At 43.1% G+C, this 12067-nt stretch overlaps 1 protein-coding gene and 1 long non-coding RNA gene across 2 annotated transcripts in view; one reads left to right on the forward strand and one right to left on the reverse strand.

The window, feature by feature from the left end:
* Positions 1-2883: 2883 nt before the first annotated feature.
* Positions 2884-8709, reverse strand: LOC108520164 (uncharacterized). The gene is made up of 2 exons (XR_001882841.1): positions 8601-8709; positions 2884-5644 (listed from the first exon to the last, which is right to left on the reverse strand). It is a non-coding gene; the product is annotated as an uncharacterized LOC108520164 (long non-coding RNA).
* Positions 8710-8799: 90 nt separating this feature from the next.
* PPM1A (protein phosphatase, Mg2+/Mn2+ dependent 1A) overlaps positions 8800-12067 on the forward strand; it is a 52908-nt gene continuing 49640 nt past the window's right edge. The window contains exon 1 of the mRNA XM_017859435.1: positions 8800-9102. Coding sequence (XP_017714924.1) covers positions 8904-9102 — 199 coding nt within the window. The 5' untranslated portion in view covers positions 8800-8903. The remainder of the gene's footprint in view (positions 9103-12067) is intronic.

Genomic DNA, 12067 nt, shown 5'->3' on the forward strand with positions numbered 1-12067 from the left:
TTTTTATTATGAAATATTTATTGGGTGGCTAAAATGTACTAGTTATAAAATTAAAAATAAAATTAGTTATAGTTCTTTTCCAAAGGGCTATTCTGGGTTTACTTTGAAGACTACCAATATAGACTGTGATGGTTAATACTGTCAACTTGATTGGATTGAAGGATACAAAGTATTGATCCTGGGTGTGTCTGTGAGAGTGTTGCCAAAGGAGATTAACATTTGAGTCAGTGGGCTGTGAAAGGCAGACCTACCCTTAATCTGGGTGGGCACCATCTAATCAGCTGCTGACGCAGCTAGAATATAAGCAGGGAGAAAAATGTGAAAAGAGAGACTGACCTAACCTCCCAGCCTACATCTTTCTCCCGTGTTGGATGCTTTCTGCCCTCAAACGTCAGACTCCAAGTTCTTCAGTTTTGAAACTCATACTGGCTCTCCTTGCTCCTCAGCCTGCACATGGCCTATTGTGGGACCTTGTGATAGTGTGAGTTAATACTTAATAAACTCCCCTTTATGTGTATATCTGTTCCATTAGTTCTGTCCCTCTAGAGAACCCTGACTAAGACCATTAAATGAAATAAAGAAAATCTAGGCTGGGAGCAGTGGCTCATGCCAGTAATCCCACTACTTTGGGAGGCCAAGGCGGGTGGATCACCTGAGGTCAGGAGTTTGAGACCAGCATGGCCTACATGGCGAAACCCCGTCTCTACTAAAAATACAAAAAAATTAGCAGGGTGTGGTGGTGGGCGCCTATAATCTCAGCTACTTGGGAGGCTGAGGCAGGAGAATTGCTGGAACCTGGGAGGTAGAGGTTGCAGTGAGCCAAGATCGTGCCATTGCACTCCAGCCCGGGCTGACAACAGTGAGATTCCATCTCAAAAAAAAAAAAAAAAAAAAAAAAATCTAATAGCAACAAAGACTCAACATATGAAGTGTATGTATTTGTTCCATAGGTCCATGAGCAACAACAAATCTGAACACAGTGTGTAAGAAGTTGAATTCATCTTTGGCATTATTGAGGTCTTTACTAAATCCTTTCTTAATTTATTTTACCCCATCTCATCAATACATGTCAAGGCAGCTTGCTTCCCAGCTATTAAAACTTGTCTCTGCAAAGGATCTCAAGACTTTGACTATCATCTTGACTATCATCTTCACTGGATAGCACAAGGCATAAATTAATTTACGGAATATTAGATGTGTTTGGGAGAGTACTGAGTGGTTCCTGGAGAATATTTTGGGGGGTAACAAGTATTGACCTGAAATTGAACTACTTAAGTGAGCTTCTATTTTACCCACACTTAACCCGGCCTTCCCACAAGATACTTCTTGCAACATTTTACGAAATTTACCAACCAAGGTTACTTGAGTTACAGGCAAAAATATCCATATATATTAATAGTTCCCAGAAAATGGAAACATGAACCCCAGTAACAAAAGCTCTGTAAAAGACCACATTCCTACCACCAAAATGTAATCTCTCTATGTCATTTAAAGCTAAAAGCAAATTTCGCCTTCTCTTTAAGGATTTATTAAACTGACATGAAAGGATTTTTCTGCCTCCACTTTTGCTTTCCTAAAATCTCTTCTTTACAGTGCAGCAAGAGCAATGCACAGATCGGATCATGTCATTACTCTGCATAAAAACCTCCAGTGGTTTTCCATCACACTTAGAATAAGATTTTTAAAAATCCTTACTGTGGCCTATAGGCACGCTGCCTATATCATACCTTCCTTTCCTCAGCATGCCCAGACATCTCAGAATTGTCTTTCCTGGACATGCCAAGCTCACTTCCACCACAGGGCCTCTGCCCGTTCCTGGGACATTCTTCCCCCAGATACTCTAAGGTGGCTTCTTCCTGTCATTCAGGTCTGCCCAGCTGCCACCTCCTCTCATAGGCTTTCCCTGAGCATCTAAAGTAACCTCTCCTTCAGCCCCTCTCTCACGCTGCCCACCCATGTCATACTCTGCTTTGCAATCTTTACAGTACTTATCCCTCTCTGTATTGACCTTGTTTGCTTTCTGTTGATCTCAGGTAAACACCATGAAAGCTGCCTCTCCTCTTCACCACAGTGTCTCCCGCATCTACAGCTGTGCCTGGCATATTCCAGAGGCTCAACATCTACTGAACGAATAAAATACATGGTGACTCAAGTTCTATAACATAAAATTATAAATACTGTATAAAATATAGAAATAGGGCTTACAGTCTTTCTTTTGAACCACTATAGGAAGAACAATGTAGAGTTTGGATTCAGAACCAAATGGTCACCTCTGGTACAGATGGCATGAAGGAGAAAACTCACACAAAAGGGGTCGAGCAATGCTAAGGGAGGCAGATCTTTCCAGCAGAGGATCCTTGTCTTCCCTAGATCCCTTATAGGTCATATGTACATATTCCACTCACAAAACTGAAGGAGTAGAAGTTAAAATAAGTCTTGAAAACAATGAGTTTTTGCCCTATAACCAGCAATTGTAGAGTGAATCTATAACTAAGCCTGTATAAAACATGGAATGGATAATGTAAAATCATTTACAATGTATTATTAAAAATACATGGACCGGGGGCAGTGGCTCATGTCTGTAATCCCAGCATTTTGGGAGGCCAAGGCGAGCGGATTATGAGGTCAGGAGATTGAGACCATCCTGGCCAACATCATGAAACCCCGTCTGTATTAAAAAAATACAAAACGTAGCCGGGGAGTGGTGGTGGGCACCTATAATCCGAGCTACTGGGGAGGCTGAGGCAGGAAAATCGCTTGAATCCGAGAGGCGGAGGTTGCAGTGAGCCGAGATCACGCCACTGCACTCCAGCCTGGCGACAGAAGGAGACTCCGTCTAAAAAAAAAAAAAAAATTACACTATGTGCTTAAAAGTAGTTATGTTTTCTTTCTCTCAACTTTTATTTTTAACTTCCAGGGTACATGTGCAGGATGTCCAGGTTTGCTACATAGGTAAATGTGTGCCATGGTGGTTTGCTGTACAGATCAACCCATTGCTCAGGTATTAAGCCCGGCATCCATTAGCTGTTCTTCTTGATGCTCTCCCCGCACCTCACAGGCCCCAGTGTGTTGTTCCCCTTCATATGTCCATGTGTTCTCATCGTTCAGCTCCCACTTATAAATGGGAACATGCAGTGTTTGATTTTCTGTTCCTGCATTAGTGTGCTGAGGATGACAGCTTCCAGCTCCATTCCAGAGTCTACAAAGAACTCAAACAAATTTACAAGAAAAAAAAAATTTTAAGTGGGCAAAGGGCATGAACATTTTCTTATTTATGTACACATTATTGGGTCAGGCAATGTGGTAGGGGCATTATGTACAGGATCTCATTTATTACTGCAGGGTAGTTGATATTCCCTGTTCCAGAAGAGGAAATCAAGTCTGAGAGAGGCTAAATAACTAGCCCACAGCCTAGGCAAAAGAGAGATGGTCTTTGAACTCAAATTCATACAGTGGTCAAGCGGTATCCTCTTTGACTCCAACATGTTTAAAATGTTTTAAGGTTATTATTTTTCTGAATGCCTTCAGATGTGACAAGTATGCTCTACTGATCCCTATTGTGTCAGACCCAGCCTGATCTAACATTTATATTACCAGCCTGGCCCCTACCTACCAAAGGAGCTGGAGTTTTTAGGTTCTGGTGCTAACCTGAATTCTACCTGCCACTTCTCTACAAAGAGGCCTCTGCCGTGTTTCTACCAGTGGCAGGATGACTTGATGCTCTCCACTGACATGCGGTGGGGGTGGAGGTGTGGATGGATATTGCCTTAGCTTTTGCCTTCTGTGGGATTTTTAAGAAATGTGCAGGAAAAAAAAAAAAAAAAAAAGCAGGAAAGTGTATTAGGAGAAGGCAGGATAGAAGTTTTCTTTATGTGAAGAGAGCAGGAGAATGGAGGAAGTGACTGCTGGAAGCAAAACTCTAAGATAAAAACAATTTTACATGGAGCTTAAGAAATATTTTGCTGTGTAATGTGCATTATAACTCTTCTCCCATCTCCCCAAGGCATCTTTGGTAAAGATGTCATTGTTGGGCTTTTTGTTTTCCATGGGACAATGCACTGAAAGGGCCTCAAGGGGAAAGCAAGTCATCTCTGGAAAGCTTAGCCAGAATTTGCAACAGAAAGAGTGGGAATTTTGGAATCAGATGGTCCTAGGCTTGCAAAATAGCTCTTTTTCACAGCTTTAGCTTCCTCCTTTGTAAAATGGGGGAAAAAAATAGTTTCTTTTTTGCAAAGTTGTTGTGAGAATTAAATAACACTCATGAGGGACATTGTATGGAGCTTGGCACATTCTAGGCCCTCTTTTTATATTGAACTAAAATGATCTTCTCTGGATCAATTCCCATGAATTGATTCCAGTTCTATTCTGCAGAACATTGATTCTTTAACCTTTTCCATGTAATGGTGCTCCAGTTTGTCTAGATCCTTCAAGAAGAGAAAACGCATATCAATATCTTTGTATCTAGTTGCTCTTAGGCTTAAAATGATGTCATTGTTCAATTAATTGCTTTTATTATACAGTAAAAACACATTTAGAAGAGAATCAAGATAAATATTAAAAGTTAATCTAGTTACTGAACACATTTCTTAAATATTTAAGAAAAATAGGATCAACACACATTTGACCATGGCAGCTTTTCTAAAGGCAAAAGATCTAATTTGGTGATTAACTAACCACACTGAGCACTCATTAGGTGTCAGGGATGTACCAGTTCTTCTATTGTATTTGGGTGTTTTAATTATGAATAACCAAATACAAAAATCAAAGTAGTTTAAACAATGAGGAGCATTTATTACCATTCTTAAAAATAAATTCCCAAGGTGGGCAATTGCAGGGATGGCTCAATGGCTTTACAATGTGAAAGACCCAGCCACTTGCTATCAATTCTTTTCTCTACATTACCTTGGTTCTTTGCAAGATAACTCTGAAATTCCAGGCTTACATACAGACGTAACAACACATGGCTGAGGAAGGCATTTTCTCTCCTGTGATTCTTCTTATCAGGGAAGAAAACCCCTCTATCCCCTCAAGACTTCTCAAGTCCCTTTATCCAGAATTGGGCTACCTCTCTATGTCCACAGGCAGTGCTTCTCAATTTTTTCACACCATGACACAAATAGAGAGATAAAGTTTTTGTGACACAGAGGGGTACCTGGGTAATGTTGCTTGTGGCCAGTCATACCATCCCATGGCTTTAGCAGCTCAGCCTCACTTGAATGTCCCAAGGGTTTAAGGGATCAATACCTTATCACATCTATGACCCATCTGAGACATACCAGGGTATGCTGGCACATAGATTGGTATGCTCTGCTCTAAGCTACAAAGGAGGGTGAGAGAGCATGCATCCATATCCAGGCTGTAGTGTGAGAAGGATCTGCAAACGAGGAGGCTCTGCCAAGTAGTAGGAAGTGGTGGGGCAACCAACCGCGTCAGTCATCTTTCCAAGGGTGCCTCATCTATTCTAATTTTCACAACACAGTTTAGGAGGAAGTATTTCATGGAGGATAAAACCAAGGCTAATAATTTAAATGACTTGCCTGAGGTCACAGAACCAGTGAGTGGTTCAATTGACACAGCAGATGTAGATCCAGGTGTGTGCTGGGAAATGTTTAACAACCACCTTCCAAATGTAGTTCCAACACGGCTATTGGTTAATATTTTCATTTAAGATAAAAATAAAACAACAAATATGTATGTTAGAGCTTATTAGTCAATGATGTGAGTGACTTCATTGCTAAATTGAATGTTTTTGTGCTATTCACAATGTAACAGTTATAGACACAACATGTCTTTAACATTTAATCTTCATAAAACATTTTCTCTGTCACTTAAGCCTCGACCAAGCTTGTCCAACTCTGGGACTGTGGGCCGCACACAGTCCAGGATGGCTTTGAATGCAACCCAACACAAATTCGTAAATTTTCTTAAAACATTATGAGATTTTGTGTGTGCGTGTGATTTTGTTTCGTTTTGTTTTGTATTAGCTCACCAGGTATCATTAATGTTAGTGTATCCTATGTGTGGCCCAGGACTATTTTTCTTCTGCCAATATGGCCAAGGAAAGCAAAAGTTGGACACCCCTGGTCTAGCCCACAACCAACAAAGCAATAAGTGAAGCCCTCATCTGTGGTGTCTGCTGATCAAGCTACCAAATGAAACTCACTAAATGTGGCATTGGGAAGAGATGTACAATCACATATTATAGGGAATTTCTACCATGCAGACACAATGCATGTAAATTGCCTAAAGAACAAAGACAATAGTAAAATGTATTAACATAATTTGGAAGTGATGTTTTTATCACATAGTACCTTTGTTTAAAATTTATTTCATTGGAAGTTTATATAATTTAATTTTTATTTCTACTTTTATTTTTATTTATTTATTTATTTTTGAGACGGGGTCTCACTCTGTCGCCCAGGCTGGAGTGTAATGGCACAATCTCAGCTCACTGCAACCTCTGCCTCCTGGGTTCAAGCAATTATCCTGCCTCAGCCTACCAAGTAGCTGGGATTACAGGCTCCTGCCACCACGCCTGGCTAATTTTTGTATTTTTAGTAGAGATGGGGTTTCATCATGTTGGCCAGGCTGATCTCAAACTCCAGACCTCAGGTGATCTGCCCACCTCAGCCTCCCAAAATGCTGGGATTATAGGCATGAGCCACTGCACCCAGCCTATATCATTTAATTTTTAATAAAGAGTATTTAACAAACAGCAGGAAAAGTCCTGAAAATTTAATAATCTGCTGTCATGAGCCAGTACAGACCAGCTCTCCATACCACTGACCGGAATTAAGTTCAGCACTCTTTCCTCTCCTGCTGCCTTTACTACCAGCATGTAAAAGCGATGATGCTCAGTATCATACAGGGGACAAACCTGGGTACCTGTCATGAATTTCTGTGACCTGTTTTCTCTTCTGTAAAGGAGGAGATTAAGAGTCCTTGCCTTGTCTACCTGCAAGGGTTTTTGAGAGGATTAAACTGGTTAGTCTGTATGATAGTGCTTTGTAAACTGCAGAGTCAGGTACAGATAAAAGGCTTTATTATGATGACCATTTCATCACTGTTTTCAACCAGGCCACCATTGTTAAGGATGCAGTGTGTGGCTACTTTCAAAGGTATGATTTAGATTGAGATCTTCTGTAATGCCCAGAATAGACGGAAAACACCCAGAAGAATTGTTCTGAAGAAGACCACTCAAACAAACAGCTACCTACATTGCGAGGAAAACTCTTTATTTGAAGCTTATAATTCACTCTTTTCTAGCTGCTGCTGGATTGTCCGACGGGTCTTTCCTGGGGTTATGGAATGCTTCTCAATTTCAATAGTTGAATAAAGGTGCTTTTTTTTCTGTCACCCAGCCTGGGGTCCAGGGGCGTGATCTCAGCCCACTGCAACCTCCACCTCCCAAGTTCCAGCGATTCTCCTGCCTGCGATTCTCCTGCCTCAGCCTCCCAAGTAGCTGGGATTACAGGTGTGCACCACCAGGCCTGGCTAATTTTGTATTTTCAGTAGAGACGGGCGTTCCCCATGTTGGCCACGCTGGTCTTGAACTCCTGGCCTCAAGTGATCCACTTGCTTTGGCCTCCCAAAGTCCTGGGATTACAGGTGTGAGCCACTGCACCCAGACTATTTTAATTTTTATTTTTTTAAAAGTTGCTTTGCTTTTTGTACCAAATCAACTCACCAAGTTATTTGCTATGGATTATACCCCTCCATAAAATGTGGTTTCCTGATTATAAATTAAATATTCCTAATGTCCACATTGAAACACTCTCGAAACTTAAATGACTATAAACTATTTGCCTTGAGTTTGCTGAACTTGTCTTTGGGCTGTAGAAAACTCTTCTCTGCCAAGCTCTTTTCCACATCAGACCCTTTGCCCATGCTGACCCCTCTACCTGGAAAGTTCTCCCCTGATTAGGAAGCTGACTCCTTCTCATCCTTTAGATCAAATGCTGCCTTCTTAGAAAGGTTTGCACTGGGCCGGGCACGGTGGCTCAAGCCTGTAATCCCAGCACTTTGGGAGGCCGAGACGGGTGGATCACGAGGTCAGGAGATCGAGACCATCCTGGCTAACATGGTGAAACCCCGTCTCTACTAAAATACAAAAAACTAGCCGGGCAACGTGGTGGGCACCTGTAGTCCCAGCTACTCGGGAGGCTGAGGCAGGAGAATGGCGTGAACCCGGGAGGCGGAGCTTGCAGTGAGCTGAGATCCGGCCACTGCACTCCAGCTTAGGCGACAGAGCGAGACTCCGTTTCAAAAAAAAAAAAAAAGAAAAAAAAAAAGAAAGGTTTGCACTGAACACCTGTCTCAAGTCATCTCCCCGATCTGTTTCCTTATTTATTTTCTTCACAGCGTGGATCACAGTATGTAATTTCCTGCCTATCTGTTGACTTATTTGTCTATGCCTCTTATTATTATGTCAGCTCTTTGTGGGCAGGTCTTGCCCATTGATGTCATTATCTACCTCCAGTGTCCCACATAGTGCTTGGTGCACAATAGCTGTCTGATGAACAGATGAACTTATCTGACAAGATCCACGCTAGTATTGTAAGGCTGTGGCCATATATGGCTATCTTGAAGTAAAAGCCTACCCTAAAGACGATCCAAGGCTTGGCCTGTAGTGTTCACAGTTGCCCAGGTTTCTCTCAGGCCCCAGGATGAGCCACAGTGGTAGCCTAAGACTGGTGGCTGCTCCCCTCTGCCCCGCCCTAACAGGGCTGCCCCAGTGATGTCACACAGGACAGGATTCTCTAATCCTTTTCATTCTGTAACAGTCCTCTACGCAGCTAAGTTTCTCATAACATATTACGATGTAGGGGAGGGAGGAAGGAGGGCCGAAGTAGGGGGTACACCCTCTCCCTGAATGAAATTCATTTGGGGCACTGTCTGCTTGCATGTTCTGCTCTGGGACAAAATGGGTAGCAGAAGCTACAATTTGTACTAAGCTAATGAAAAGAGAGAAGACAAGAATGGGGAAGAGAAGGGCGAAGAAGGCAAAAAGAGAAGAGAAGAAAAAGAGAAGAGAGAGAATGAGAAATGAGAAAAGAAGAAACCAAATGAAGAGGATGTGTGAGAGAAAAAAATACAAAACAGGTAGTGAGGGAGGAAGGAATTGTTGAACCTATGTTCTGGTTGGCTTTCTAACTCTCAAGTAGTGACTGGCTTCAGTGTAAAAGGATAGTGAGGGGTATTCTCAAATACTAGCCTCCTGAGGGAGTCACTCACATTACTGACATATATTTTGAGAGGTCCAGGTAAGTCTGCCTCAAGGGTGACTCTCCTGGAGAGTAATTTGGGAGCAGGAATGTAAACCTTTTTTTTTTTTAAGTCACAATTATGGAGGAAAGGGAAAGAAAGTATTGCTGACCAGATTGAACTTTAGACTCCACACTACAACCCCTGTCCTCACCCCAAGCCTCCCAATTACTAGGCTATCAACACACGCTAAATTCAGGACTTTAAAGCCAGTCTTGTAGATAATATTTTTCTTTGTTAATTGAAATATAAACAGATTTCCAAAGCAGAGCAGGATAATTTTATAATATACCTATAAAAATTACTAAAATGTTATCATGGCAATATATTCCCACTAAAATCTTACTATGAACATCCCAAATATGTGTAGGAGGCCTGGCAAAGTCTTACAGCTCAGAAGAGAACTTTCAATCCTGTTTTTTCAATGTTCTTTTTCCCTTCTATTAGTCCCCCAACCTTAGCATAAGGTTTAATAAAAGGGGATATGATATTAAACATAGGTAATCAGACAATATTTATATCTTTGTTTCAAATGTTAAAATGTTAATCTTGTTGCCCATGAGTTTCCCAGTTCATACCAAAATGTCCCAGCAAGCTGTATTCAGAAATAAAAAATAGTAGGAAGGTGCCGCTTCATCGGCAGACTGTACACTGTGTAGACTCCTTACAAATCTCTTTCTGTTCATATTTTCTATTTCTCTCCCTCTTCTGCTACAATTAACCCAGATTCTCCAAGTGCAGAACAGAGAGAAGAAAGGTGTGGAAGCCCAAAGGAAGGAAGCAGAAAGATAGGCAGGCTTTTCAAGTTTTCTACGGTCCACTACTGTCACTAGTGACCCAGCTTCTGCTTACGAATAAGAAAATTTGTCTTTTAAGAGCGCTCCAAATGGTTGCCACATGAGCTTTTCTAGTTCAGAATGTTAATGAGTCCACCAGCACGCTACTCATGCTGTTACTTGTCTGGACTATTAAGGATTCCAAGAAGGTAGCGTTTCAAAGATCTTTGATCTAATTTCTTTTTTGGGGAGGTGTGGGGAGGTATGTGGAGAATTAGGAAATGGTCTCAGATGATACTGAGACCAAATGCATAGTGAATTTTATTTTTATTTTGTATATCTGGAAATGATCCATATTCATCTTCTTCTGAGAAATTCTAACCCCAAAGATACTAATTTTTGCGTTCCTTGAAGATTTGTTTTGCCAGTGACTGGCGATTATATATTTGATCCTGTTGTTAGGTTCTAGGTCTAAAAGTGAAGGAAACAGAACCTTCCCCAAAGTCATGTTGAGAAAATTGGAGATGGCTTTTTACAACTTTAAAAGCAGCTAAATGCTTGCTGAATGCCAGAAAGAATGAATAGTTTGCTTTTGATCTAAGAGTTGGGGCAACAAAATGGTTTAGGAGATAGAAAGTAGAAGGGTGCAAATTGCTGTAGTAAGTTCCTCAAGTAAAACAGAGAGGCCTTCAACATAAATTTACCTTTTTTACTGGCCAGAACTCAATTTAGCCAGTAGAAGAACCACGTTCTACAGTGAAGTCTTTGTTTTGTGTGTGCATCAGAACATCTTTTAAAAATACGGACTTTTCTTATAACTTCTTTTCTTGTGAATGTGTAGGTTAAATTTGTGAACTGGTTAAGCCGCTGACAAGAGAGGGAAGGGCACCCCAGCCAATGGGAACCCATGCTGGTGATGTACTGCTCCTAGGCTGCGATTCATTGGCTGCCTAGGGTTTGTCATTCTATACCCGGCGTCTGCAAGCAGCGTGGGTCGGGTTTTCTAGCTAGCTGAACTGGATTTTGGCAGCCGGCACGTGCAGTTTCTATTAACTTTAGCTCATCTCTACCTCTTAATAGAAGCAGCTGTTATGTTTCTGATTATTCTCTTGATTTTGAAAAATCCTATTTCCTTCACCTACCTCATTGGAGGTCGCTGGAGGTCCCCTGGGACAGAATCACGTAATTATCTAACATGTGCAAATAAATACAATGTGGAATCCCCTGAGCTACAGAGGGAAAACCTGCCAGAAAGAGCATGTGCCCCGTGCGTGAATCAGTTGCACTCGCACGTGGGTGGGCGGTGGTAGTGTGCCTGTCTCTGCCCTTCGGGACGCGAGGTGTGTGGCCGTGGCACCTGCTTGGGCTTCCTGGGGTCACTGGGAGAGGAAGGCTCTGGAGGCGTGGGACTCTGGGGTAGGGGGGTCCGGCAGCTGCCTGGGATCCATCATGGGTTCGAAGGGCAGCGGCCAGACCGCGACGGCGCCCAAGAAGGGTGGACAGCTCCGGGTCTGTGATCGGGGCTGCGTGTACACCATCTTCGCAGGGAGTGGGGTTTGTATCTGCAGGCAGGTAGAAGGCTAGGGGCGCGGACGCCGTAGGGGTAGTTTCCAAGTCCCTACTTGGCCAAGGGCCAGGCATGGAGGGGCTGTCCATCTACTGGGCACCGAATTGTCGCACATTCTGTCCAGTCCCTGGCGCCAGAACGTGAAGGCCCGAGTCTTCGCTGCTATCCGGGATCCGGACGCTCCTTTCGGCTTCAGCCTCGTGCTCCGGGTAGCAAGGCGACAGCGGCGGCAGCAGCGGAGAAAGAGGCTGGGTAGGGCAGTGACGTCATCTGTGGCGGCCCCTCCCCCGCCCGCCAGCCTTCGCCGCAGTTCCTGCCCAAAGACATCCGGGTCTCTGTAGCTGCTCGCCGCGCCGCAGCTGTAGCGGCGGCGGAGCCAGCGGGGCGGGGCGAGCGGAGGGGTGGGGGAGGGGCGACGCGGTCGTGAGCGCGCCTGCGCGGGGCCGCGCTAGAGGCGTCG

The sequence above is a fragment of the Rhinopithecus bieti genome, unplaced genomic scaffold (assembly GCF_001698545.2).
Source record: "Rhinopithecus bieti isolate Rb0 unplaced genomic scaffold, ASM169854v2 scaffold_50364, whole genome shotgun sequence".
NCBI lineage: Eukaryota > Metazoa > Chordata > Mammalia > Primates > Cercopithecidae > Rhinopithecus > Rhinopithecus bieti.